General features: G+C 50.6%; 1 protein-coding gene across 1 annotated transcript in view; it reads right to left on the bottom strand.

The window, feature by feature from the left end:
• Positions 1-27,105, bottom strand: part of ctso (cathepsin O) — a 99,998-nt gene that overhangs the window by 15,850 nt on the left and 57,043 nt on the right. The window contains exons 6-7 of the mRNA XM_072495798.1: positions 8,871-9,034; positions 652-744 (exon numbers count right to left, since the gene is read on the bottom strand). Of these exons, the coding sequence (XP_072351899.1) occupies positions 652-744; positions 8,871-9,034 (257 nt within the window). The remainder of the gene's footprint in view (positions 1-651; positions 745-8,870; positions 9,035-27,105) is intronic.

Below are 27,105 nucleotides of genomic sequence, written 5' to 3'. Positions count from 1 at the left end.
AGATGCGTTTAAAGGGTAGACAGAGAAGCATTTGAGGGAGAAGGGAATGATGGTGGTGTTAGATAAGTAAAGACAGGAGGAAACTCAAGTGCAGCATAAAACCAGCATAGCCTGTCTGTATATTCAATGTTACCTTTACAGCCACTGGCAGGGCTTGGGAATTGATAAGAGTTCCAGCTGTTGCTGGACCATGCAACATATGTAGTTGCCAGGGGGCAGTGGAAAGAGGCGGGGCCTGAAACGGTAGGGCCTGAAGGAATACCCATTGGGAGCGCCTTGATGCCTGCGATCCTGGGAAGTTGTGGGGGGGGGGGGCGAGGTGAATACCGGTGATCCCTGTCGGTGAGAGGAGGATAACGCCAGCGATCCTTGTGGGGGAGCATCCCGATGTCCGGGGTGGGGGTGTTTAAATTCATTTTGAGATCAGGAACTGCAACTTTGAACATTTGATGTAGGATGAGGAGAATTGGGCTGGTTCTCAGCAGGATAACACTTCTGGGTGTAAGTATGATCCTGATACGGTTTTAATGTTAAATTGAAGAAGGTGGGGAACATCCAATACAGAAATATAAAAAATACTGTATTCACAAAAATTCCCCAGATGAATGAAATGTTCTTTTCCATGAACTGTACACTGCACAGAAAACTTACCACAAACATTCTTCCCCATTTTGATGTATACGTAGCCATCAACTCCCCATTTGGTTCCCCATGAATTTCGTACAATCCAGTAAGGGGTGTCACCTGTTTTCATGGAAAAAAAGGGCTAAATGTTACTGTTTTTTCACAATTGCCACTTATTTAATGGAAAGCCAATATCAGAAAACATTATTAGCACCCAGTGCAGGACTGATCAAAAACTATCAGATCCTATGAGACTGTTGCGATCTTGAGCGCCATGAGTGTCAGAAACCTCATTTTGTTGGTGGCTAGGTGACACAAAGATAATAACTGGAAAATGGTGGGATTTGTACCTGTGACACCCCATGATGTGCTCTCAATAAACAGTGCCTCTTGACTGCCTATCCCTCTGCAAACATGCTCTTCGAACCAGAGGTGTCTTGCATGCCCATACAAAGGTTCAAGCCAGTTTATTAAGCTGGCATGGGGTGCTACGGTAGCATGGTGGTTAGCACTGCTGCCTCACAGCGCCAGGGACCCGGATTCAATTCCAGCTTTGGGTGAGTGTGTGGAGTTTGCACATTCTCCCCATGCCTGAGTTTCCTCCGGGTGCTCCGGTTTCCTTCCACAGTCCAAAGATGTGCAGGTTAGGTAGATTGGCCATGATAAATTGCCCTTAGTGTCCAGGGATTGTGGGTTAGGTGGGGTTATGGGGTTGCAGGGAAAGGGCGGGAGCCTGGTCAGGTGCTCTTTCAGAGGATCGGTGCAGACGCGATGGGCCAAATAACCTCTTTCTGCACGGTAGTGGTTCTATGATAATCTCACAAAAAAAGATGAAATGAAATGAAAATCGCTTATTGTCACAAGTAGGCTTCAATGAAGTTACTGTGAAAAGCCCCTAGTCGCCACATTCCGCCGCCTGTTCGGGGAGGCTGGTACGGGAGATTTAGGTAATAAGATCGGGAGACTCTGGAATACAAATACGAATTTTGGAAGGACAGTCATTTTCACCTTTTGAATCCTTCTCGCCAACGATAACCGGAGGGCATCCACCCTCTTCAAATCCCCTTCACTCCTTCTACCAGACCGGCCAGATTTAGTCAGTGCAATAGCCGTGAGCCACCTGTATTCCCAAATATCTAAAACTCGACCTGACCAGCTGAAATGGCAATCTCTCCAGACTTGCACTTTTTCCCTGAGGGTTCACCGGGAGCACCTCACTCTTCCCCACATTGAGTTTTTAACCCGAAATGGAACCAAACCTGCTGAATATCTCCATAATCTTTCCCACATTGGAGAGAGGGTCTGTTAGACACACGGACACTTGATGCTCCAAAGATCCTCTCTCTATACTCTTCCACTCAGTGCAAAAAGTAACGGGGAAAGTGGACGCCCCTGTCCTGTGCCCCTATACAGTCGAATGTACCTCGAGCTTCATGCATTGGTATGAAAACTCGCGGTGGGGCTTTAAACAATGATCTGATCCAAGAGATGTGCCTCGGTCCAAAACCAAACTGCCCCAATATCGTAGATACTCCCAGTCAAATGCTTTTTCCGGGTCCATGAAGATTATTACTTCTGGCTCCCGACCCGACGGGTGTTGGCCCTGGGTCGGCAGTATCAATGAGTCTGGTCCATGGGGTGGAGATGATTACAACCCGCAGTGCGATACGCTCTGGTGCTCCAGGGTCTGACGCCCGCCCTGCCGTCACATTCCACTATCTGCCCGGGTGATCCCTGCATGCGTGATGGCCATTCCATCACACGGGCCCACAGACTTTCAGGGAGGCGGGGTGGGCGGCAGTGTGGTTATGGGGTGGTGAGCGGTCATGGATCACTCACCGGGTAGGCCCTACCACATGACATCACCACATTCAAGAGCCTCCTTTTTCCATTCACAAATCCGTCTGATCCTCAGTAACTACCCCCCGACAAATATTCCTCCGAGCGAGTTGCCAGCACCTTCGCCCATAACTTTGCAACGGCATTCAACAGGAATATGGGCTGATATGACCCACAAGCAATAGTGATAGGAGACTCAATGGTTAGGGGAATAGATAAGAGATTCTGTGGTCGCGAGCGAGACTCCCGGAAGGTATGTTGCCTCCCAGGTGCCAGGGCCAGGGATGTCTCGGATCGAGTCTACAGGATTCTTAAGGGGGAGGGGGAGCAACCAGAAGTCATGGTGCACATAGGCACCAACGACATAGCTAAGAAAAGGGATGAGGATCTAAAAAGTGATTTTCAGGAGTTAGGTTGGAAGCTAAGGAGCAAGACAAGCAGAGTAGTGATCTCAGGTTTGCTACTGGTGCCACGTGCAAGTGAGGCAAGGAACAGACAGCGACTGCAGCTGAACACGTGGCGACAGGGCTGGTGCAGGAGGGAAGGTTTCAGATATGTGGATCATTGGGATATCTTCTGGGGAAGGTGGGTCCTGTACATGAAGGACGGATGGCACCTAAACTGGAGGGGCACCAATATCTTGGGTGGGAGGTTTGCTAGAGCTCTTCGGGAGGGTTTAAACTAGTTTGGCAGGGGGGTGGGAACCAGAGCTATGGATCAGAGGATAGGGTAGCTGTTGAACAGGCAAAAATAGTATGCAGCAAGTCTGTGAGGAAGGATAGACAGTTGATAGGGCAAAGTATCACTCAGTGGAATGGGTTAAAGTGTGTCTGTTTCAATGCAAGGAGTGTCAGGAATAAGGGAGATGAACTTAAGAGTATGGATCAGTACTTGGAACTACGATGTTGTGGCCATTATGGAGACATGGATTTCACAGGGGCAGGAATGGTTGTTAGATGTTCCGGGGTTTAGATGTTTTAAGAGGAATAGGGATGGAGGTAAAAGTGGAGGGGGAGTGGCACTGTTAATTAGGGAGTGCACCACAGCTGCAGAAAAAGAGGTAGTTGAGGAGGGTTTGTCTACTGAGTCAGTATTGGTGGAAGTCAGAAACAAGAAAGGAGCAGTCACTTTACTGGGAGTTTTCTATAGACCCCCCAATAACAGCAGAGAGATAGAGGAACAGATTGGGCGTCATTGGAAGTAACAGAGTTGTTGTCATGGGTGACTTCAACTTCCCTAATATTGACTGGAACCTCCTTCGTGCAAATGGTTTGGATGGAGGAAATTTTGTCAGGTGTGTACAGGAAGGATTCCTGACTCAACATGTAGATAGGCCGACTAGGGGGGAGGCCATATTGGACTTGGTGCTCGGCAACGAACCAGGCCAGGTGTCAGATATCTCGGTGGGAGAATATTTGGGTGACAGTGACCACAACTCCTTGACCTTTACCATAGTCATGGAGAGGGATAGGAACACACAGTATGGGAAGGTATTTAATTGGGCAGGGGAAATTATACTGCTATTAGACAGGAGCTGAGGAGCATAAAGTGGGAACAATGGTAGAACCCTCAAGAGTATTGAAGTATACAGTGAATGGTAGAACCCTCAAGAGTATTGAAAGACAGAGAGATCTAGGTGTACAGGTCCACAGGTCACTGAAAGGGGCAACACAGGTGGAGAAGGTAGTCAAGAAGGCATACGGCATGCTTGCCTTCATTGGCCGGGGCATTGAGTATAAGAATTGGCAAGTCATGTTGCAGCTGTAAAGAACCTTAGTTAGGCCACGCTTGGAGTATAGTGTTCAATTCTGGGCGCCACACTACCAGAAGGATGTGGAGGCTTTAGAGAGGGTGCAGAAGAGATTTACCAGAATGTTGCCTGGCATGGAGGACATTAGCTATGAGGAGCGGTTGAATAAACTCAGTTTGTTCTCACTGGAAGGACGGAGATTGAGGGGTGACCTGATAGAGGTCTACAAAATTATGAGGGGCATAAACAGAGTGGATAGTCAGAGGCTTTTCCCCAGGGTAGAGGGGTCAATTACTAGGGGGCATAGGTTTAAGGTGCGAGGGGCAAGGTTTAGAGTAGATGTACGAGGCAAGTTTTTTTACACAGAGGGTAGTGGGTGCCTGGAACTCGCTACCGGAGGAGGTGGTGGAAGCAGGGATGATAGTGACATTTAAGGGGCATCTTGACAAATACATGAATAGGATGGGAATAGAGGGATACGGACCCAGGAAGTGTAGAAGATTGTAGTCGGGCAGCATGGTCGGCATGGGCTTGGAGGGCCGAAGGGCCTGTTCCTGTGCTGTACATTTCTTTGTTCTTTGTTTGTTAATTGTTCTTGGGGAAATGCACAACAGTAATGTGGGGATTGTTTAAGGAGCACATGTTGCGAGTGCTGAATTGTTTTGTCCCACTGAGACGAGGAAGGAATGGTAAGGTGAAGGAGCCTTGGATGACAAGAGAAGTGGAGCTTCTAGTCAAGAGGAAGAAGGAAGCTTACATAAGGTTGAGGAAGTAAGGATCTGACTCGGCTCCAGAGGGTTACAAGGTAGCCAGGAAGGAACTCAAAAATGGACTGAGGAGAGCTAGAAGGGGGCATGAAAAAGCCCTGGCGGGAAGGATTAGGGAAACCCCCAAGGCGTTCTACACTTATGTGAGAAAGAAGAGGATGATCAGAGTGAGAGTAGGGCCGATCAGGGATAGTGGAGGGAACTTGTGCCTCGAGTCTGAGGAGATGGGGGAGGCCCTAAATGAATACTTTGCTTCAGTATTCACAAGAGAGAGGGATCCTGTTGCCCATGAGAACAGTGTGAACCAGGTTAATAGACTCAAACAGGTTGATATTAAGAAGGAGGATGTGCTGGAAATTTTGAAAAGCATCAGGATAGATAAGTCCCCTGGGCCTGACGGGATATACCCCAGGTTACTACGGGAAGCGAGTGAGGAGATTGCTGTGCCGTTGGCGATGATCTTTGCGTTCTCACTCTCCACTGAAGTAGTACCGGATAATTGGAGGGAGGTGAATGTTGTTCCGCTGTTCAAGAAAGGGAATAGGGAAATCCCTGGGAATTACAGACCCATCAGTCTTACGTCTGTGGTGAGCAAAATATTGGAAACGATTCTGAGATAGGGGGCGAAATTCTCCCGAAACGGCGCAATGTCCGCCGACTGGCGCCCAAAACGGTGCCAACCAGACGGGCATCGCGCCGCCCCAAAGGTGCGGAATGCTCCGCATCTTTGGGGGCCGAGCCCCAACATTGAGGGGCTAGGCCGACGCCGGAGGAATTTCCGCCCCGCCAGCTGGCGGAAATGGCCTTTGTTGCCCCGCCAGCTGGCGCGGAAATGACATCTCGTGGCGGCGCATGCGCAGGAGCATCAGCGGCTGCTGACAGTTTCCCGCGCATGCGCTGTGGAGGGAGTCTCTTCCGCCTCCGCCATGGTGGAGACTGTGGCGGAGGCGGAAGGGAAAGAGTGCCCCCACGGCACAGGCCCGCCCGCGGATCGGTGGGCCCCGATCGCGGGCCAGGCCACCGTGGGGGCACCCCCCAGGGCCAGATCGCCCCACGCCCCCCCCAGGACCCCGGAGCCCGCCCACGCCGCCTTGTCCCGCCGTTGAAAAGGTGGTTTAATCCACGCCGGCGGGACAGGCAATTTATCGGCGGGACTTCGGCCCATCTGGGCCGGAGAATCCAGCGGGGGGGCCCGCCAACCGGCGCGGCCCGCTGGGGGGGTCGGAGAATGACGCCCAGGATTTATGATTATTTAGAAAAACATAGTTTGATTAAAGATAGTCAACATGGCTTTGTGCGGGAGAGGTCATGCCTCACAAGCCTCATTGAATTCTTTGACGATGTGACGAGACACATTGATGAAGGTCGGGCAGTGGATGTGGTGTATATGGATTTCAGTAAGGCATTTGATAAGGTTCCCCATGGTAGGCTCATTCAGAGAGTTAGGGGGCATGGGATAGAGGGAAATTTGGCTGTCTGGATACAGAATTGGCTGGCGAAAGAAGACAGCGAGTGGCAGTGGATGGAAAGTAATCCGCCTGGAGGTCGGTGACCAATGGTGTCCCGCTGGGATCTGTTCTGGGACCTCTGCTCTTTGTGGTTTTTATAAATGACTTGGATGAGGAAGTGGAAGGGTGGGTTAGTAAGTTTGCCAATGACACAAAGGTTGGTGGAGTTGTGGATAGTGTTGAGGATTGTTGCAGGTTACAACAGGACATTGACAGGATGCAGAGCTGGGCTGAGAAGTGGCAGATGAAGTTCAACCTTGATAAACGGTAGATGGCTTTTGTTTCGGCGCAACATCGTGGGCCGAAGGGCCTGTACTGCGCTGTATTGTTCTATGTTCTATGTTCTATGTTCTAAATGTGAAGTGATTCATTTTGGAAGGTCGAATTTGAATGCTGAATACAGGGTTAACGGCAGGATTCTTGGAAGTGTGGAGGAACAGAAGGATCTTGGCGTCCATGTCCATAGATCCCTCAAAGTTGCCACCCAGGTTGATAGGGTTGTTAAGAAGGCGTATGGTGTGTTGGCTTTCATTAACAGGGGGATTGAGTTTAAGAGCCGCGAGGTTTTGCTGCAGCTTTATAAAACTCTAGTTTGACCACACTTGGACTATTGTGTCCAGTTCTGGTCGCCTCATTATAGGAAGGATGTGGATGCTTTGGAGAGGATACAGATGAGATCTACCAGGATGCTGCCTGGACTGGAGAAGCTTATGAAGAAAGGTTGAGGGAGCTAGGGCTTTTCTCACTGGAGCGAAGAAGGCAGAGAGGTGACTTGATAGAGGTGTACAAGGTGATGAGAGGCATGGATAGAGTGGATAGCCAGAGACTTTTCCCCAGGGTGGAAATGGCTGTCACGAGGGGACATAATTTTAAGGTGATTGGAGGAAGGTACAGGGGAGACGTCAGAGGTAGGTTCTTTACACAGAGAGTGGTGGGTGCATGGAATGCACTGCCAGCAGAGGTGGTGGAGTCAGAGTCATTAGGGACATTTAAGGACTCTTTGACAGGCACATGGACAGCAGTAAATTGAAGGGGTGTAGGTTAAGTTGATCTTAGATTAGGATAAATGGTCGGCACAACATCGTGGGCTGAAGGGCCTGTAATGTGCTGTACTGTTCTATGTAAGCCTCTGTATCCTTATCCTTCTACCAGATTAAAGTGAGAGAGGCCTCTGTCAATGTGGTCGGCCGAACCTCCTGGGATAACGAATCATAGAACATCAGATATGACAATTGCTGAATATTCTGACCCTACCACCCGAGGGAGCAGCGCCTTACCCACTACGAAAAAGTCAATGCAGGGGTAAACCCAGTGCACATGTGAGAAAAAGGTGAACTCCTTCTCCCTTGGGTGTCTAAATTTCCACGGATCCACACCCTCCACCTGCTCCATGAACGCGAGCAGTTCTTTTGCCACCCGCGATATCGTAAGGGATTTGAGGCACGGCCTGTCCAGTCTGGGGGATCAGGCGCACAATTAAAGTCCCGCTGCTCAGCTGACGAGAATCCAGACCTGAGACGGCTGCCAGCACCCTCGTCATAAACTCTGTATCCTCCCAATTCAGTGAGTTAACGTTCACCAAAACCACAGGAGCCCCCTCCAGCCTCCCACTCACCATCATGTATCTGCCCCCCGGATCCACCACTATTTTACCCACCGGGAAGACCACCCTCCTATTGATAAGCACCACGGTTCCCCTCATCTTTGTGTCAAATCCAGAATGGAACACTTGTCCCACCCACCCTTTCCTCAACCTCGTTTGATTTCTAATCCTCAGCCGAGTCTCCTATCAGAAAACCACATCCGCCTTCAAGCTCTTTAAATGGGCGAACACCCGAGACCTTTTCACTGGCCCTTTCAATTCCCTCACGTTCCATGTGACCAACCTGGTCAGTGGCCACCAGGTTCCCCTCCCCTCACCCTGATCAGCCATTCCTACTCGCAAGGGAATGCAACAGAGCCCTGCCTCGCCCATTTTCCAGGCCCACCCAAGACGGTGGCTGCCACCCCTCCAACCAGCTACTCAACAATAAGACACTCACAGTCAGCAACCCCCCCGCCCCCCCACCCCACGAACCTCAAACCAACTGTCCTCCCTCCCCCACTAACCCTCCCAACCCAAACATAGAAAACGCAACCACCGTAGGCTCGTTATCCCAACAAGCAAAGAAAATAACCCCCCTCCCTCTCCAAATAGGGCTGGTTTAGCTCAGTGGGCTAGCCAACTGAAGTTCCTCATCCTCTGAACCAGTCTTGCAAATATTTTCTTGGCGAACACCTTAAAGTTAAATGTAACTATGCAACCTCTAAATGGCAACAATGAATATTTTCATCAAAACGCCTCCATGTCAATAAACTGAACTTTATGAATTTCTCACTTACCTGTTGCATCGTAACCAGTGATCACCACTGCATGGTTTGATTGTCCTTGGGAGCAGTGATGTTGTATAATGCCACCAAGGTAATCCTGCCAACTTACTGCATCTACCACTGCCACTAAGGGACCCCACTCCAATAGCTTCTCCATCATAACATCTTCATTGTACCTATACAGAAAGTTTTTGCACAGGTCATTTTTTTAAACATCTGAGCATAAACTTCTGAGCACATAAAAAAAAACCTCACTGAAGCAAAATGAATCACAGAGGAGCATTTGACAATCGTACACGGTTTTCTATGGGAGAAAATAATATTGGAATAGTGGTTTGCTGGTACCGAGATTGAGTATCGCTGCAAAAAGACACGCGTTGAAGCTTTTCATCTGGCACCATCAGGACTATTCACGAGAATGCCAAATATGAAAGGAACCCCAATTGGTCTTCTCAAGAGTGTGGATTGATTGGCAAGTGGATTCTGATTGGTGGAGGCATTGCCATGGAGAATGCACAAGTTGTGTTGTGCGTCCCTTCACTGCCAGCCTCCCCTAATAGTGCTGTGGGTGTACCTACATCACATGGACGGCAGTGGCTCAAGAACGCAGCTCATCACCACCTTCTCAAGGGTAATTAGGGGTGGGCAATAAAAGCTGGCCTTGCCAGGGAAGCCCACATCACTTGAATTAATTTTTTAAAAGACGAAAATACGATCTGGCAAATTTGATGAGCTCATTGCAATTAACCTTTCCATCAAATCAACACAATGCTTCCATTTCTTGAACGTGCCCAGCTGCAATGCGCTTCTGTTTGTGAATGATGCTACTTCAGTACAAGTTTTTTAAGATTAAGCTTTAACTGTTAGGAGAGTAATTATTGCAGAATAGGAAAACTTAAATAGGTTATCGCAGGGATCAGCAAGAGACATGAAACTTTAGTCAAAAATGCAATATCTTAAGAACTGCAATGTTGTTATTTGAATGCCAATGAAATAAATACGAGATATATGAATGTGTTTTGTTCTATAAAAACTGAAGTACGTATCTCTTGTTATGTATTTATTGGATTAAAACTTTAGTTGCCAATGCCAACGTTATAATTTTTAAAGCAAAAAGTAAAATTTAAAGTGTTCTGGTATATAAAATGTAAAAATAAATAAATAAATGCCACAAACCGGAGGTGGGAATATTTATATTTAATAAAAAAAGATAAATGCAATAAAATATGAAATGAAAAAATTATATTTATTAAATTTAATACGATTTCTGCTGTTGGGTTTTCTATGGAGAATCATTCGCTATCTGGGCAGTATTCGATTGTTTTCATTGTCATGCAGGAATGTAGGGGGCGATTCTCCAAAATGTAGACCAAGTGTTCGCGCCGTCGTGAACGCCATCGCGTTTCACGACGGCGCAAAACAGGCACAGGGGCGACCGATTCTGTCCCCCAAAGGGGGCCAGCATGGCGCTGGAGCGGTTCACGCCGCTCCAGCCTCCCTTCCCAGTGCCAAATGGGCACGCCAACCCGCGCATGTGCAGTTGGGCTGCGCCAACCTGCGCATGCGCGGGGTACTTCTTCAGCGCGCCGGCCCCTAAGCAACATGCCGTGGGGATACAGGGACCGACCGCGCAACAAAGTAGGCCTGGGGGGGGGGGGGGGGGGGGAGCCCGGCCTGCCGATCGGTGAGCCCCGATCGCGGGCCAGACCCCATCCGAGGCCCCCCCCCCCCCCCCGTGAAGGAGTACTTTCCCCCGCCCCACAGGCCGCCCCCTGACCCTTCGCGCAGAGTTCCCGCCGGCAGCGACCAGGGTCGAACGGCGCCGGCGGGTTTCTGCTTTTTCTGCGGGGCCGTTCGGCCCATCCTGGCCGGAGAATCGGCGGCCCCGCCGATTCCAGCGGCCCGTCAAACGCGCCGGCGCGAATGGCGCCGATTCTCCGCACTTCGGAGAATCGCGCGCCGGTGTCGGGGCGCGGTTGGGTGATTCTCCGGCCCGGGGCTCGGAGAATCGCGCCCGTTAGCTTTTATTGTTTATTGGCTTCTCAACTTGCCTTTTAGGAAATTGATACATGGAAATACTTGCTCACAGTGATAAATGGAACAAAAGTTGAACTATATGCTATATACATATTGTATGCTATATATATCTTCAATTTACTGTAAGACCCTGCAAAGAATTCCATGCTTCAAACAGTTGATCAAAGTCTGGAACTGCAGTGTCACTCCAGACTGCTAATTCGGGATAATGGAATGGCCAACTGCAATTTAAAATGATTCACTGTGAGGTAATAGATTTGGGAGAACAAATTAAGGAATGGGAGTATGCATTTAATGAGAAGACTGGAGGAGGTGGAGCAACAGAGAGACTTGAGGTTTAAACGCAGGTTCCACATGCTTCTATTTCCTGGAATATGGAAGATTAAGCGGTGACATAACTGAGATATCTAAGATGATTAAAGGATTTGACAGAATAAATAGAAGCCATTTCCTCATGTGTCCACAAAATGATATGCAAAACTCTCTCCTCCAAAAAGCTGTTGAGACTGGGTCACTTGAAAATTTCAAAACATAGATTGATAATTTTTGGGCAAGGATAGTAAGAGAAACGGAATTAAAGAAAGAAGAATGTTCCAGAGCTGAAAATTGATTATTATTTAAGTGTAATCACTGTTGTCACATAGAAAATGTGCACAAAGTAACATGATAAATGAGCAGATAATCTGTCTTAGTGATATTTATTAAGGGATAAAAATTGGCCAGGCCAACAGAAAGAACTCTTTGAATACTGCCATTGGATATTTTACATTCACTCGAGAGGGCAGCTTTCAGTTTAATATCTCATCACTGCATCTCCAACAGTGCAGCACCCATTCAATAATTCACTGGAATGTCAGCCGAGATTATGTCTATCAAAGTGGGTAGATGGAGTTAAGATATAGAGTAGCCATGAGTTAACTGAATAGCGGAGTGGACTCTAAAGGCTGAATGGCCTTTGTCTACTTCTCAGAGGGCTAATCAAACATTTTAAAAATTGACAATTTCACGACAGTGGGATTCTCCTATTCCACAGCAGTGAATGGGAAATTGGCTGAGCATCAAATTTTCTGTGCTTGCTGGCAGCAGTAGTGGGGTGGACTCGCAATGGAGAATCCCGGCCACTGCTCTTGATCATACATTTCAATCTTCAATTGCATTTTTGTTGAAGTGATAATGTAGAAAGTAGACTGTACAAATGTTTCTTGATTGTTCTAAGTGCTTTTCTTCTTTGGTTACTGAATGATAGATGATGCTTTTTAAATAAGTATACAAATGTGAAGTACATTTACCTGTATTGTGTGACAGGGTGAATTCTACAGAAAATTTAGCTTCTAATATGTTAATCGTCGTCACACCGTGGCTAGCCAGTGGTTTCTATGGGACAACTGCGCTCTCATATCACATGCACTGGAGGATACTCGGTTACTTTTTGATCGCTTTGTCCTCAGCTCAGAACACTTCGGCCTGACACTAATTCTAAAGCATTCGACGATCTTGGGGGCGATTTAGCAGACTTAAGTTAAAGTCCACTGAATGGCGCGTTTAGCAGGGAGTGCCAAGAAACACTGTGCTATTGAATGGCTCTTTGCCGGTTTGAGTCAACCAATATTAAACAACACTCTGGCGAGGTCCCCCAGGTGTGGCCGTTGAATCCCAGGCGCCAGGTGAATCCCAGTGAGAGTGCGATCCAGATAGTGACGCCTTGTGAGAACATTTCGGCGTCGCGAATCTCACGAGAGGCCCCTTGCGATATTCAATGGCTTCGTCCCAACACCAAGTCGGGTGCAACAAAGCTGCTGAATCACTCTCTTTGTAGAAAACCGCCCTTGGCACCTTACTCCAAGACCTCACAGTCACCATCAACAACATACCCCTCCATTCAGTATGGAACATTTGCTAACTTGGGGGTATCCTTTCCAATAACACCACAGTGGGTGAAAAAATCGATCATCTCCCGCTAAATGCAAGTTCGGCGTTTGACAGGCTTACTCGCAGATTTTGGAAAGAGAATGGAGTTTGTTTCAGAACAAAGATCAAAGTCTACCAGACGGTGGTTCTTACATCATTTCTTTATAGATGCAAATCTTGGACAACCTACTAGCATCACACAATGCATTCCATCTTCACTCTCTGAGATCTATTTGCAACATCAGGTGGCAGAACAAAATCCCCAACACTGGGGGTCTTGCAAGGTGCTACATACCTGGCATCGAGAGCATACTCATCTGGTTCACATCGAAGGTTCCTGCATACCAAAGGCAGTATTCTACAGCCAGCTGAGCATGGGAACCACAGTTCAGGACACTCCCAACTTGGATATCAAAACAATCTGAAAGTTAGAAAGTACAAGCTGCATACCAATACATGGGAAAGAACAACCTTGGACAGATGCAAATGGAGAAGTCTCTGTCGCAAAAGATTTCAATTTTTGAGCTGAACTGAGCCAAGTGCCTTCAGGACAAGCAAGCAAAGCCAATGCCTACATCCATCCTACTAAATGGACTTTATATGCAGTATTTGCAATCGGATTTGCAAATAAGACATTCCGGAATGGGCTGAGATGGGAGATTTCCAGCTCTGCAAATTTGACATTTAAAAATGGCTGTCCGCAGGTTGGATTTTTGTTCCGGTGGAGTGGGCCAGATTAGAAGTCAGTCCCAGCACCTCAGAACAGGACTGGAGGTTTCCGGCTGCATAGGTGGGCTGGATGGAAGCCCTGCCTCTGTGTCCCAGTACTTTAAGTTATTTTAAAAAGTATTAAAACAAAAAATAGCCCTCACCCTCCCCATGTCCCATCCATGGCAACCTATGTCCCCTACCCACCCCGATGGTCCCTCATACTCACGATGCACCACATTCCTATAGTCCTTTGTAGCTCCTGTGCCAACTTAGTGGCAATGCATGCCCTCACCCACAATCCTTTCCCTTACCATCTCCAAGCCAACTCACCTTGTAACCAATGATGGTTCTTTGATAGCTTGACAGTTTTGACAATTCCTTGACAGCTTTAACAGTTCCTCGACAGCTTTGCCTGCTCCAATGAGTTTGTGCATTATTTTAAGTAAAAAATCATATTTACTTTGAACAAAGCTCAAAAGGTATGTTACCTTTCCAAAAGTGTTCTAGGATCATATCCAAAGGGGCACCTTCTCTTTCCAAAGGGGTGCACTGGCAATTCAAACATGTTCAAATCTGCTCTTACCTAATCCGATCTTCACACTCTGGGTTTCGTATTTCTGACCTACCAAAGTCCCATTTCAGTGCTGATTTAAATGGTCAGCTTCCGCTGGAAACCTGTGCGTGCATAAACCTCGGCCTGACTCCAGCCCCACCCCGTGAAAATGGGAAATGCCACGTTCGGTTTCAGGGCTTATTAATTCCAGCCATTTCCTCTATTTTCTGGACCTTGGTCTATCGTCACACATGAGATGACATCAACCCAGACTGCAAACTGATCTTTTTTTTTGCTGATTGCTCTTCTGTCGAAGCAACAGGAAAATCCATCTGCTGCCCTTGCTCTTTGGGTGATGACGTTAAAATTTTGGAAGGTACTTATAGATTCATTGACATTCATAGCATAGGAGGCCATTTGTCGCATCTCGTCCATACCGGTCAACAAGAATCTGGCTACAGTAATCTCATTTTCCAGCCCTTGGCCCATTGCTCTGGAGGTTATGGCAGTGCAAGTGAATATCTAAATACTTCTTAAATGTTACGAACGTTTCTGACTCAACACCCTTTCAGGCAGTGAGTTCCAGACTCCCACCACCATCAGGGTAAAAAGGTTTCTCCCAAACAACCCTCTTAGCTTTCTATCTCTTCCGTTAAATCTATAGCCTCTGGTTACTGACCCCTCTACGAATGGAAAAGGTGCCTTCCTATCCACCCTATCTATGCCCCTCATTTGCCTTGTTAACTCTCTCCAAGTTAATTCCTCACACATTTCTGGGTTGAATTCCATTTGCCACTGCTATGCCCCCCTGTCCATTGATATCCTCCTGCAGTCTATGGTCATCTTCCACACTATTTACCCTCCGATCAATTTTTGTGTCATCCGCGAACTTCTTGATCATACCCCCAACATTTATGTTCAAATCATGAATGTGCATCACAAATAGCAAGGGTCCCAACACCGAGCCCTGCAGAACCCCACTGGAAACAGACTTCCAGTCACAGAAACATCCCTCGACCATCACTCTCTGCTTCCTGCCTTTCAGCCAATTTTAGATCCAATGTGCCACTTTTGCCATGAATTCCATGGCCCTTAGTCTGTCATGAGGGACTTTATCAATTGCCTTGCTAAACTTCATATTTACTACATCAAATGCATTACCCTCAGAAACATTCATCGTTACCTCCTCAAAAAATTTGATTACATTTGGCAAACATGACCTTCCCTTAAATCCACGCTATCGCTGATTAATCCGTGTCTATCCAAGTGCAGATATATATTCTGTCCCTCAGAATTCTTTCCAGTAACTTCCCCACGATCGTGTTTAGACATCCTGACTGACCTATAATTCCGTGGTCTATCCCTTCCTCCTTTTTTTAAATAATAAGACAATATTAGCAGTCCTCCAATCCTCTGGCACCTGCCTGCGGCCAGAGAGGATTTGAAAATGACTGCCGGTTCCCCTGATTTCTCGTCCCTTGCCTCCCCCAACATCCTGCGATACATCTCATCCAGGCCTGCAAATTTATCCACTCTTAAAGCTACTAATACTAAATCTGTTCATACCTCCTCGCTCTCTCTATGTTAATGTTGTCTAATATTTCACAGACCTCCACCCTAATGTCAACATCTACATCGTCCTTTTCCAATGTGAAGACTGACCCTGTCTAAGGAGCCTTGGTGAGCTGCCGCAGTGCATCTTGTATATGGCACACACTGCCAGTATGCACTGCTGGTGAAGAGGAGTCACTGTTGAGGATGGTGGATGGAGTGCCAATCAAGTGGGCTGCTTTGACCTGGATGGCACTAAGCTTCGAGTGCAATTGGAGCTGCACAGATCCTGGCAAGTTGAGAGTATTCCAACATACTTTTGAATGATTTGCTCCATGTAGATGATAGACAGGTTTTGAGAAGTCAGATGGTGAGTTACTCAGCACAGAATTCCCAGGCTCTGACCTACTTTTGCTCCCAGTGTTTATATGGCTTGCCCAGTTCAGTTTCTGGTCAATGGAAACCCCAGGATGTTAGCAGTGGGGAATTCAGCGATGGCAATGCCACTGAATATCGAGAGGAGATAGTTAGATTCTCTCTTGTTGGATATGGTCATTACCTGTCATTTGTGTGGCTTGAATGCTACTCAACAGTCCAAGCCTAAATGTTGTCCAGGTCTTGCTGCATATGGACATGGATTGCATCAATATCTGAAGAGTCACGTGACACTGAACACTGTGCAATCATCAATGAACATTCCATATCTTTTTATTAAAACAGTAAAAAATATATACAAGGCCAAACGGTACAAACTCTCATTTTGTGTTGGAGAAACGGTATCCTCCCCTCAGTACCAATGTACGGGGAGAGGGGGGGTGGATACTCTGATTATTAAAACAGTTCACAACACGTTTCTACAAAAGACAAATAGTACAAGCACTAAACTTTGCGCTGGAGAGACCAGATACCCGCGCCTCTATACCAACAGAAGGGAAAGGAAGGAGGGTGGTGGGGAGAGAGGGGAAAGGAGGGTGGTGGGGAGGGAGGGAGTCGGAGTGTTGGTGAAGGGGGCAAATAGGGCACTGCCTGAACTATCTACAGAGGCAGAAAAACAAAAGAACCTTCAATTATGATGTGCCAGATTCTGGGAGTTCCCCAGAGGGGGTGAGGGGCGACACAGTGTCAGGCACGAGTGAGAGCATCAATGAACATCCCCATTGTGACTTTACAATGGAGGAAAGTCATTGATGAAGGAACTGAAGTTGTTGGGCCTAGGGCATTCCCCTGAGGAACTCCTGCAGCAACATCCTTCGACTGAGATGATCAACTTCCAATAACCACAACAATTTTTGTTTGTGCCAGGTGTGAATCAAACCAGTGGAGGGTTTTCCCCCAATTCTCACTGACTTTGATTTTGCTCAGGCTCCTTGAGGCCTCATTCAATCAAATGCTGCCTTGGTGTTAAGGGCAGTCATTCTCATCTTAACTACTGAGCTCAGCTCTTTTGTCAATGGCTGGACCAAGGCTTTAATGAGGTCAGGAGATGAGCGGTCCTGACTAAATTGGGTAGCTTCAGCAGGTTATTGCTGAGTAAGTGTCACTTAATAGCTCTGTTGATGGGGACTTCCGGTTGCGGCTATGCGGACCTAAGCCGCACGATTCGGCAGCTCCCGCTACTACGGACTTTCGGGCTCATTGGAGGAGCCCCAATGGAATTTTTTTGACGACAACTCGTGGGGAAGTGAAGAGAGAGGTTCCATCTCCAACTTTTATGGACCGGACCAGAAGTGCAACGGCCAAAAAAGCGGCATTGGAGCAGCAGGAGAAGCGAGGGAAAAAAATCAAAATGGCGGCAGCCGGGGACAAAGCGGAGTGTGGTCCAGAGCTGCAGGAGTTCATCAAGTGCTGCTTTGAGGAGCTGCGCAAGGAGATGCTGGCGCCTATGCTGGCGGTAATTGAAGGACTAGGGATGACCCAGAAGGCCCACGAGGTGAAGATCCAGGAGGTACAGAAAAGAGTCAGTGAGAATGAGGACGAGCTCTTGGGCCTGGCGGTGAGAGTGGAGCGGCACGAGGCGCTACACAAGAAGTGGGCGGGAAGACTCGAAGACCTGGAGAACAGGTCGAGGAGAAATAATCTGCGGATCCTGGGTCTCCCAGGAGTGGAGGGGGCCGATGCCGCGGCATACGCGGGCACGATGATCGGGGCGATGATGGGCGCGGAGGCCCCTTCGAGGTCGCTGGAGCTGGACGGGGCACACTGGGTGCTGGCGAGGAAGCCCAAGGCAAATGAGCCGCCAAGGGCGATGGTGGTGAGATTTCACCGGTTCACGGACAGAGAGAGGGTCCTGAAATGGGCCAAGAAGGAGCGGAGCAGCAAGTGGGACAATGCGGAGATCCGAATATACCCGGACTGGAGTACGGAGGTCGCTAAGCGGAGAGCGGGTTTCAACCGGGCCAAAGTGGTGCTGCATCGGAAAGGAGTGAAATTTGGAATGCTGCAGCCAGCGCGATTGTGGGTTACATACAAGGACCAACACTACTACTTCGAAACGCCTGAAGAGGCGTGGACCTTTATACAAACTGAAAAGTTGGACTCTAACTGAGGGTTTGTGAGGGTGGGGGGGTGTTTGAGGGTTGATGTGTGATGGTTATTGTATATAGGGGGTCAATCACGTGCAGGAAATGTTATATGGGCTGGGGGAGAGAGACAAGGCCGCGACAGGAGCTGCGCAGAGGGGGCGGGGCAGGCTTTGGAAAGCGCGGGAAGGGGAACGAAGGAACGTATATTGATTGGGAGACTCCCACACGGGGGGGGTCAAAGGGACGGCGGGGGAAGCCGGGGTCAGCTGACTTACGGGAGTGATATGAGGGGAGCAAAAAAGCTAGACCGGGATCTAGCGGGGGGGGGGGAAGGGTTGCTGCTGCACTGGCCGAAAGGGAATGGGACACAGAAGAGGTGGTCGGGACGGAGGTCCCCTGGCTGGGGGACTGGAGGGTGAGGGAGATCGGACACGGGACTGGCCCAGAAAAGGAGATGGCTAGTCGGCAGGGGTGGGTGGGGGAGCCTGAATAACGTGGAACGTGAGGGGCCTGAATGGGCCGGTGAAGAGGGCTCGAGTGTTCACGCACTTGAAGGGACTGAAGGCAGACGTGGCTATGCTCCAAGAGACACACCTGAAGGTGGCGGACCTGGTCAGGTTGGGAAGGGGATGGGTAGGACAGGTATTTCACTCGGGACTGGACGCGAAGAATAGAGGGGTGGCAATTTTGGTGGGAAAGCATGTGTCATTTGAGGCCAAGACTATCGTAGTGGATAATGGAGGGAGATATGTGATGGTGAGGGGTAGGTTGCAAGGGACGTGGGTGGTGTTGGTAAATGTATACGCCCCGAACTGGGATGATGCTGGATTCATGAAGCGCATGTTGGGGCGCATTCCGGACCTGGAGGTAGGAGGCCTGATAATGTGAGGGGACTTCAATACAGTGCTGGACCCAGCACTGGACCGCTCCAGATCAAGGACTGGAAAGGGGCCGGCGGCGGCCAAGGTGCTTAGGGGGTTTACGGATCAGATGGGGGGAGTGGACCCATGGAGGTTTGCAAGACCGCAGGCCAGGGAATTTTCTTTCTTCTCCCACGTGCACAAAGCCTCCTCCCGGATAGATTTTTTTGTTCTGGGCAGGGCGCTCATCCCGAGGGTGGAGGGGACGGAATATTCGGCCATAGCTGTTTCGGACCACGCCCCGCACTGGGTGGAAATGGGGCTGGGAGAGGAGAGGGACCAATGCCCGCTGTGGCGGCTGGATGTGGGACTGCTGGCAGATGAGGTGGTGTGTGGGAAGGTGAGGGGGTGTATCGAAAGGTACTTGGAGGCCAACGACAACGGGGAGGTGCGAGTGGGGGTGGTATGGGAGGCGTTGAAGGCGATGATCAGGGGAGAGCTAATCTCCATCAGGGCTCATAGGGAGAAGACAGAGGGCATGGAAAGGGAGAGGTTAGTGGGGGAGATTTTGAGAGTGGACAGGAGATACGCAGAGGCCCCGGAGGAAAGATTACTTGGGGAAAGACGACGGCTCCAGACGGAGTTTGACCTGTTTACCACGGGGAAGGCGGAGGCACAGTGGAGGAAGGCGCAGGGGGCGACCTACGAGTATGGGGAAAAGGCTAGTCGGATGCTGGCACACCAGCTCCGTAAGAGGACGGCAGTGAGGGAAATAGGGTGAATCAAAGATGGAAGGGGAGCCACGGTTCGGAGTGTGACGAAAATAAACTAGGTATTCAAGGCCTTCTATGAAGAGCTGTACAGATCCCAGCCCCCAGTGGGGGAAGAGGGGTTGAGACGATTCCTAGACCAGCTGAGATTCCCGAGGGTGGAGGAGCAAGAGGTGGCTGGTTTGGGGGCACCAATTGGGTTGGAGGAGCTGAGCAAGGGTTTGGGGAGTATGCAGGCGGGGAAGACCCCGGGGCCGGACGAGTTCCCGGTGGAGTTCTACAGAAAGTACGTAGACCTGTTGGCCCTGCTACTAGTGAGGACCTTTAACGAGGCAAGAGAGGAGGGGACCCTGCCCCCGACAATGTCGGAAGCGACAATTTCCTTGATTCTAAAGCGGGACAAGGACCCACTGCAATGTGGATCGTACAGGCCGATTTCGCTCCTCAATGTGGGCGCTAAGTTATTGGCAAAAGTGCTGGCCACGAGGATTGAGGACTGTGTCCCGGGGGTGATCCATGAGGACCAGATGGGATTTGTAAAGCAATTAAACACTAATGTGCGGAGGAGGAGGGAGAGGCGGAGATAGTGGCAGCTATGGACGCGGAAAAGGCCTTTGACCGAGTAGAGTGGGAGTACCTCTGGGAGGTACTGCGTAGCTTTGGGTTCGGGGAAGGGTTTATCAGCTGGGTTAAGCTCCTTTACAGAGCTCCGGTGGCGAGTGTAGTGACGGACCGGCGGAGGTCGGAGTACTTTCGGCTGTACCGAGGAACGAGGCAGGGGTGCCCCCTGTCCCCCCTGTTGTTTGCATTGGCGATCGAACCCTTGGCCATGTCACTGAGGGAGTCGAATAAATGGAGGGGGGTGGTCCGACGGGGAAAAGAGCATCGAGTGTCGCTATATGCGGATGACCTGTTGCTGTACGTGGCGGACCCAATGGAGTGGATGGTGGAGGTCATGCAGACTCTAAGGGAGTTTGGGGAGTTTTGGGGCTATAAGCTCAATGTAGGGAAGAGCGAGCTCTTTGTATTACAGGCAGGGGACCAAGAAAGAGGGATAGGGGACCTACCGCTGAGGAGGGCGGCGGGGAGTTTTCGGTATCTGGGGATCCAGATAGCCAGGAGTTGGGGGGCCCTACATAAACTGAATCTGACGAGGTTGGTGGACCAAATGGAGGAGGACTTCAAAAGATGGGACATGTTACCGCTTTCGCTGGCGGGTAGAGTGCAGTCGGTCAAAATGGTGGTCCTTCTGAGGTTTCTGTTTGTGTTTCAGTGCCTTCCCATCGTGATCACCAAGGGCTTTTTTAAGAGAGTAGGTAGGAGTATTATGGATTTGTGTGGGCGAATAAGACCCCGAGGGTAAGGAGAGGGTTCCTGGAACACAGTAGGGACCGAGGAGGGTTGGCGCTGCCAAACCTAGGGAGCTACTACAGGGCAGTAAATGTGGCGATGATCCGCAAGTGGGTTTTGGAGGGAGAGGGGGCGGCATGGAAGAGGATGGAGATCGCGTCCTGTAAAGGAACGAGCCTGGGGGCGTTGGTGACGGCACCGCTGCCGTTCTCGCCGTCAAAGTATACCACGAGCCCGGTGGTGGCGGCAACGTTAAGGATCTGGGGCCAGTGGAGATGGCACAGGGGTGCAGAGGGAGCCTCGGTGTGGTCCCCGATCAGGGGTAACCACCGGTTTGTCCCGGGGAAGATGGACGGGGTGTTCCAGGGCTGGCATCGGGCGGGGATTAGAAGAATGGGGGACCTGTTCATTGACGGGACATTTGCGAGCCTAGGGGCACTGGAGAAGTTTGAGTTACCCCCGGGAAATGCTTTTAGATATATGCAGGTGAGGGCTTTTGTGAGGCGACAGGTCAGGGAATTCCCGTTGCTCCCGGCACAAGAAGTTCAAGATAGGGTGATCTCGGGTGTATGGGTCGGGGAGGGCAAGGTGTCGGCAATACACCAGGAGATGAAAGAAGAGGGGGAAGCACTAGTAGAAGAGTTGAAGGGTAAATGGGAGGAGGAGCTGGGGGAGGAGATCGAGGAAGGTCTGTGGGTCGATGCCCTAGGTAGGGTTAATTCCTCCTCCTCGTGTGCCAGGCTCAGTCTGATACAATTTAAGGTGGTCCACAGAGCGCACTTGACGGGGGCGAGGTTGAGTAGGTTCTTTGGGGTAGAGGACAGAAGTGGAAGGTGCTCAGGGAGCCCGGCGAACCATGTCCATATGTTTTGGTCATGCCCGGCACTGGAGGGGTTCTGGAGAGGAGTGGCGGGAGCAATATCTCAGGTGGTGAAAGTCCGGGTCAAGCCAAGCTGGGGGTTAGCAATATTTGGAGTAGTGGACGAGCCGGGAGTGCAGGAGGCGAAAGAGGCCGGCATTCTGGCCTTTGCGTCCCTGGTAGCTCGGCGAAGGATCTTGCTAATGTGGAAGGAGGCGAAGCCCCCTAGCGTGGAGGCCTGGATAAACGACATGGCTGGATTCATAAAGCTGGAGAGGATTAAGTTTGCCTTGAGAGGGTCTGCGCAGGGGTTCCTAGACTATCTCGCGGAGCGTTAGAGGAAGATCGGTCAGCAGCAGCAGCAACCCGGGGGGGGGGGGGGGGGGGGGGGGGGGCGCGCGTCCTGGGAGGGGGGGGGGGGGAAATGGGGGATTGCTTGGGGGGATGGATGAGCAAGAGATAACATGAAGGGTGGGGGAAAATGGCACGTGCGGGAGAGAGCCAGTGTACAAAGCTATGTAAATATACCATTTTACCATGTATATATCTTGCTCAGTGCGATTTCTTGTTATTTTGTTACGGGGGGGGGGGGTTATTGTTTGTAAGGGGAAAAAATTGTGTTGTTGTTAAAAAACTTTAATATATATATATTTTTGAAAATAGCTCTGTTGATGACACCTGGCATAATTTTGCTGACAAGAGTAGACTGATGAGGCAGTAATTGGCCAAATTGGATTTGTCCTGACTTTTGTCAAAAGGACATACTTGGACAATTTTCCACATTTCTAGGTAGATTGGAGGGCTGTGACTAGTGGTGTTCTGCAGGGTTCAGTGCGAGGACCTTTGCTGTTCGTGGTATATATAAATGATTTGGAGGAAAATGTAACTGGTCTGATTGGTAAGTCTGCAGACGACACAAAGGTTGGTGGAATTGCAGATAGCGATGAGGACTGTCAGAGGATACAGCAGGATTTAGATTGTTTGGAGACTTGGGCGGAGAGATGGCAGATGTAGTTTAATCCGGACAAATGTGAGGTTATTGTGGATAGCGATGAGGATGGTCAGAGGATACAGCAGGATTTAGATTGTTTGGAGACTTGGGCGGAGATGGCAGAAGGAGTTTAATCCGGACAAATGTGAGGTAATGCATTTTGGAAGGTCTAATACAGGTAGGAAATATACAATTTCATAGAATTTACAGTGCAGAAGGAGGCCATTCGGCCCATCGGGTCTGCACCGGCTCTTGGAAGGAGCACCCTACCCAAGCCCACACCACCCTAACCCCATAACCCAGTAACCCCACTCAACCAACACTAAGGGCAATTTTGGACACTAAGGGCAATTTAGCATGGCCAATCCACCTAACCTGCACATCTTTGGACTGTGGGAGGAAACCGGAGCACCCGGAGGAAACCCACGCACACACGGGGAGGATGTGCAGACTCCACACAGACAGCGACCTAGCCGGGAATCGAACCTGGGACCCTGGAGCTGTGAAACAATTGTGCTAATCACCATGCTACCGTGCTGCCCAAATGGCATTAGTGAACCAGATAGTTATTTACAATATTCCAATAGTTTGGTGGTTACTGAGGTGAGCTTTTAATGCCATATTTGATTTCCACCAGTCATCGTTTTGGGAAATGAACCCATAACCCCAGAGCATTAGTCTGGACCTCTGGACAGCTAGTCCAATAATGTTACCACCACACCACTAACCCCCATCTGCAATGCTCGAGTTGTGGCCTAGCCAGAGCTTCATAAAAGGTTCAAAATATCTTTCCTGCTATTTTACTCGATACACCTATCAAGCTCAGGATCACATATATTTATCTAACTATGCTCTCAACACATCATGCCACCTTCAATGGTCGATAGACATGAACTCACAGGTCTAGCTGCACCATGGACTCTTAACAGTGCCATTTCGTATATAATGCCTCTCCAATTACTGTTGGAAAATCTAGTAGACAGTCAGACGTTCGATAAACAAGACTCTGTGAGCTTCAGCCTTGCTGCCAAGATGATCTATTTAAAATGCAGGAGGTGAGAAACGAGTAGCTTGGTCCAGGAAAGCAACATGGTACATGGTTGATTATTTCTTCCCATTTTTGGAAGAGGAGAAGAGATATTTAGTGAAATAGCTCTGAGCTGTCGAGCTAAAACAGCTGAATAATTCACATCTGGCCTTGTCTCACTAAGTGCTTTGCAGTAAGCCTTGGAAAATACGTGTGGCAGACAGAATATCCATTTTGATCACTGTTGCAGTTGTGGATTATATTATTTCACAATATATTTCACAATATGGGCACAGAGGAGCGATACATAATACAGTGTTTTATTCTTTGTGTCAGACAATAATGGACAATAAAAAAAAGTAATGTTTAATATGAACACCGTTGAGTGCAACAGTGCTGGAAAGAAATTATACATCATACTTCCAGGAATGTCAGGTTGTTAAAGAATATGGGCCATAACTTCCACCCGGCAGCGGAAAGTGATGGCCTGCTGGAATTACAAGAGTTTAAAATGCACTGAGCTGCTGTGGAAAACTTTACTGAAACCTCCTCCAGCTGCAGCTGCTTGGGACCTGCTGCAAAATGTCCCTGCAGGCCCCAGCCCAGTCCAGCACCGATGAAGTTAGGGAGGCCATGCCCCCTATTTGACTGCACCCTGCCGTAAAGCAGGTAGGTTTGAAAATGACAGGCCAGGGGGGAGGTAAATGTACAGGATCTGGCTGGTTGAGGTATTTAAAAACGGGGATCTGGTGCCGTGGCTGCTGAAGGAGAGAGAGGGTGGTAAGAAACATTTCCAAACTCACAATAATGTGCTGAAAGTTGTGCATGGGGGGCATTTGCCAGGGCTGGGGAGGAGTAACGGAAAATGACCCGCAGACAGGCCGTCGGTTCAAGGTGCCCCCTCCGGGAAGAGGATGGCTGGGCACAGGCCAACTTTGTTGCAGTCTGCGGTGATGGGTCACCCACTGGGTAAATGCACCAGTGGTGCCCCCATATCCCTGGCCCCATCCCCTGCCATCTCAGAGGGTGACCCCTGGTGAGCATCGGGATGCCCTGGGGGCGCTGCCACGTGCCTTCCTCCAACATCCCCACACCACTGGCCTCCCATCAACCCCTGCCCCTCACGTCACACCCCCTCCACCCAGCCCAGCCCATCCCCAACACCCTTCAGACAGAGGACCAGGGGCAGGTGAGTGGGATTCAGAAGCACTGCGGTGTTCCAACACCTCCCCTGCAGGAGCCACTGGAACAGGCCCCATCACCTCCTCCTCTCTCGGGGTGCCCGATGGCCCCCCGGGCAACTCCTTGGGACGGGGCTGAGCGCACTCCCGGGACTCTGCCATCACCTGGCGCTGCCAGTCCTGGAGGCCTGCTCTTGCCTCGACCAGGCTTTCCATGGTCGTGGCCTTGGAGCACGGAGACTGGGCCACGTCCCTCCGGGACTGTGCCACATCCCTGTGACTGGTTCAGGTCAGCCAGCGCCCGGCCAATGCTTCAGCGCCGCAGCCATGTCCCTCAGGGACATGTGAATGAGCTAAGCTCTGGGGCGCTGCAGCAATGTCCATGTGACCCTGGTGCGTGGTTGCCTGTGACATGGCTCCCTTATCCTGCACCCCAGCCACCGCCCGCACGGTGATCCCCATGCCTTGGACATCTTGACCCATGGCCGTATCTCTTGCACCCAAGGCTTCCACCGCCTGGGGTCGGGCTGCCCTCCAATCGTCGTGCTCCCCAAGGGTTCCTACCACCCCACCTGATGTACCACAGCACGTGTACACACCAGATAGTGCCCCAGGAGCCTTTCACTATAATGACCCACCGAGGTGAGAGTCTGGGACCGTGGAGGGTGCTGGTGACAGCAGAGATGAGAAGTCGGTGTCGTCCCCAGACTGGTGCTCTGGGGTATTGCGGCTGAGGGAGAGGGGCTGTCCAACCTCGTCGGCAGGTGCATTGTGGGTTTCTGGCTAAGGGCGAGGGACGCCGAACGGGCCTGTCCCATCGGGAGGCGATCCTGCAAGACAAAAGACAAGATGCATAGTCGGCGTGGTGTGCGGCAGAGGGGTGACTCACTTGCCACAGGGACATCGCAATTCATTTGGGGCTCACTTGGTTGTCCCATGCTGACCTCCGCCTGGGAGGGCCTGCAGTTCCGGCGGGCCACCTCACGTACTCTCCAGCTCAGTGGTTGTGGGTCGTTTTCTCTTGTGGGGTTAGATAATGCACAGTGAGAACCAATCGGACACAGGCTACACCGGGGGTCTGCAGTTGGTGGCCTGTGTATGCAGGGCACCCAGCCATGGGTGAGGTACAGTCTTGGCGTGTGGAGCAGGGTGGGTGTGAGCGGGCTGCTGGCGGCTGGGGTCCAGTCGCCCTCCGTGGAGGGGGGACCCATCCTCACGCAGCACTGCCTACCCGTCCGCCTGGTGAGGGCCGCACTGGGGGGAGGATGGGTGCGGGGTGATGGAGGGGGGTTCGGTGTGTGATGTCGGTGTTGCCTGCCAGGGGAATGGAGGTTGTGACTCATCCAGGCCACCCTGAGGAGGTCGCGCAGCTTCTTTCGGCACTGCTGGCTAGTCCTTGTTGTGGGGCCCACAGTGATCACCATCTCTGCACCTCCCCACAGGCCCGGTTGACCTCGGCGGGTGGCAACCTCCTTTCCATTCCGGGGAACAGGGGCCGCGATTCTCCACTCCCACGCCGGTTGGGAGAATCGCCTGGGCCGGCAAAATTTCCGGGGACGCCGGTCCGACGCCCTCCCGCCATTCTCCCAAGCGGCGGGAACGGCCCGGTCGGGTTTCGCGGGCCGCAGGCAGGAGAATTCGCCGGAGACACCCAAAATGGCGATTCTCCGGCACCCCCGCTATTCTGAGGCCTGGATGGGCCGAGCAGCCAGGCCAAAGCGGCGGGTTCCCCCCGGCGCCGTCCACACCTGGTTGCTGCAGTCGTGGGTGGTGCGTGAACGCTGGGGGGGCGGCCTGTGGGGGGGGGGGGGGCGAGGGGGGATCCAGCACCGGGCTTTACCTGGAATGTGGGGTGGCCCGCGATCGGTGCCCACCGATCGTCGGGCCGTCCTCTCTGAAGGAGGACCTCCTTCCTTCCGCGGCCCCG

This window comes from Scyliorhinus torazame, chromosome 3 (assembly GCF_047496885.1).
Source record: "Scyliorhinus torazame isolate Kashiwa2021f chromosome 3, sScyTor2.1, whole genome shotgun sequence".
Classification (NCBI taxonomy): Eukaryota; Metazoa; Chordata; class Chondrichthyes; order Carcharhiniformes; family Scyliorhinidae; genus Scyliorhinus; species Scyliorhinus torazame.
The sequence above is the reverse complement of the archived record's forward strand: the minus strand, read 5'-3'. Positions and strand labels throughout refer to the sequence as shown.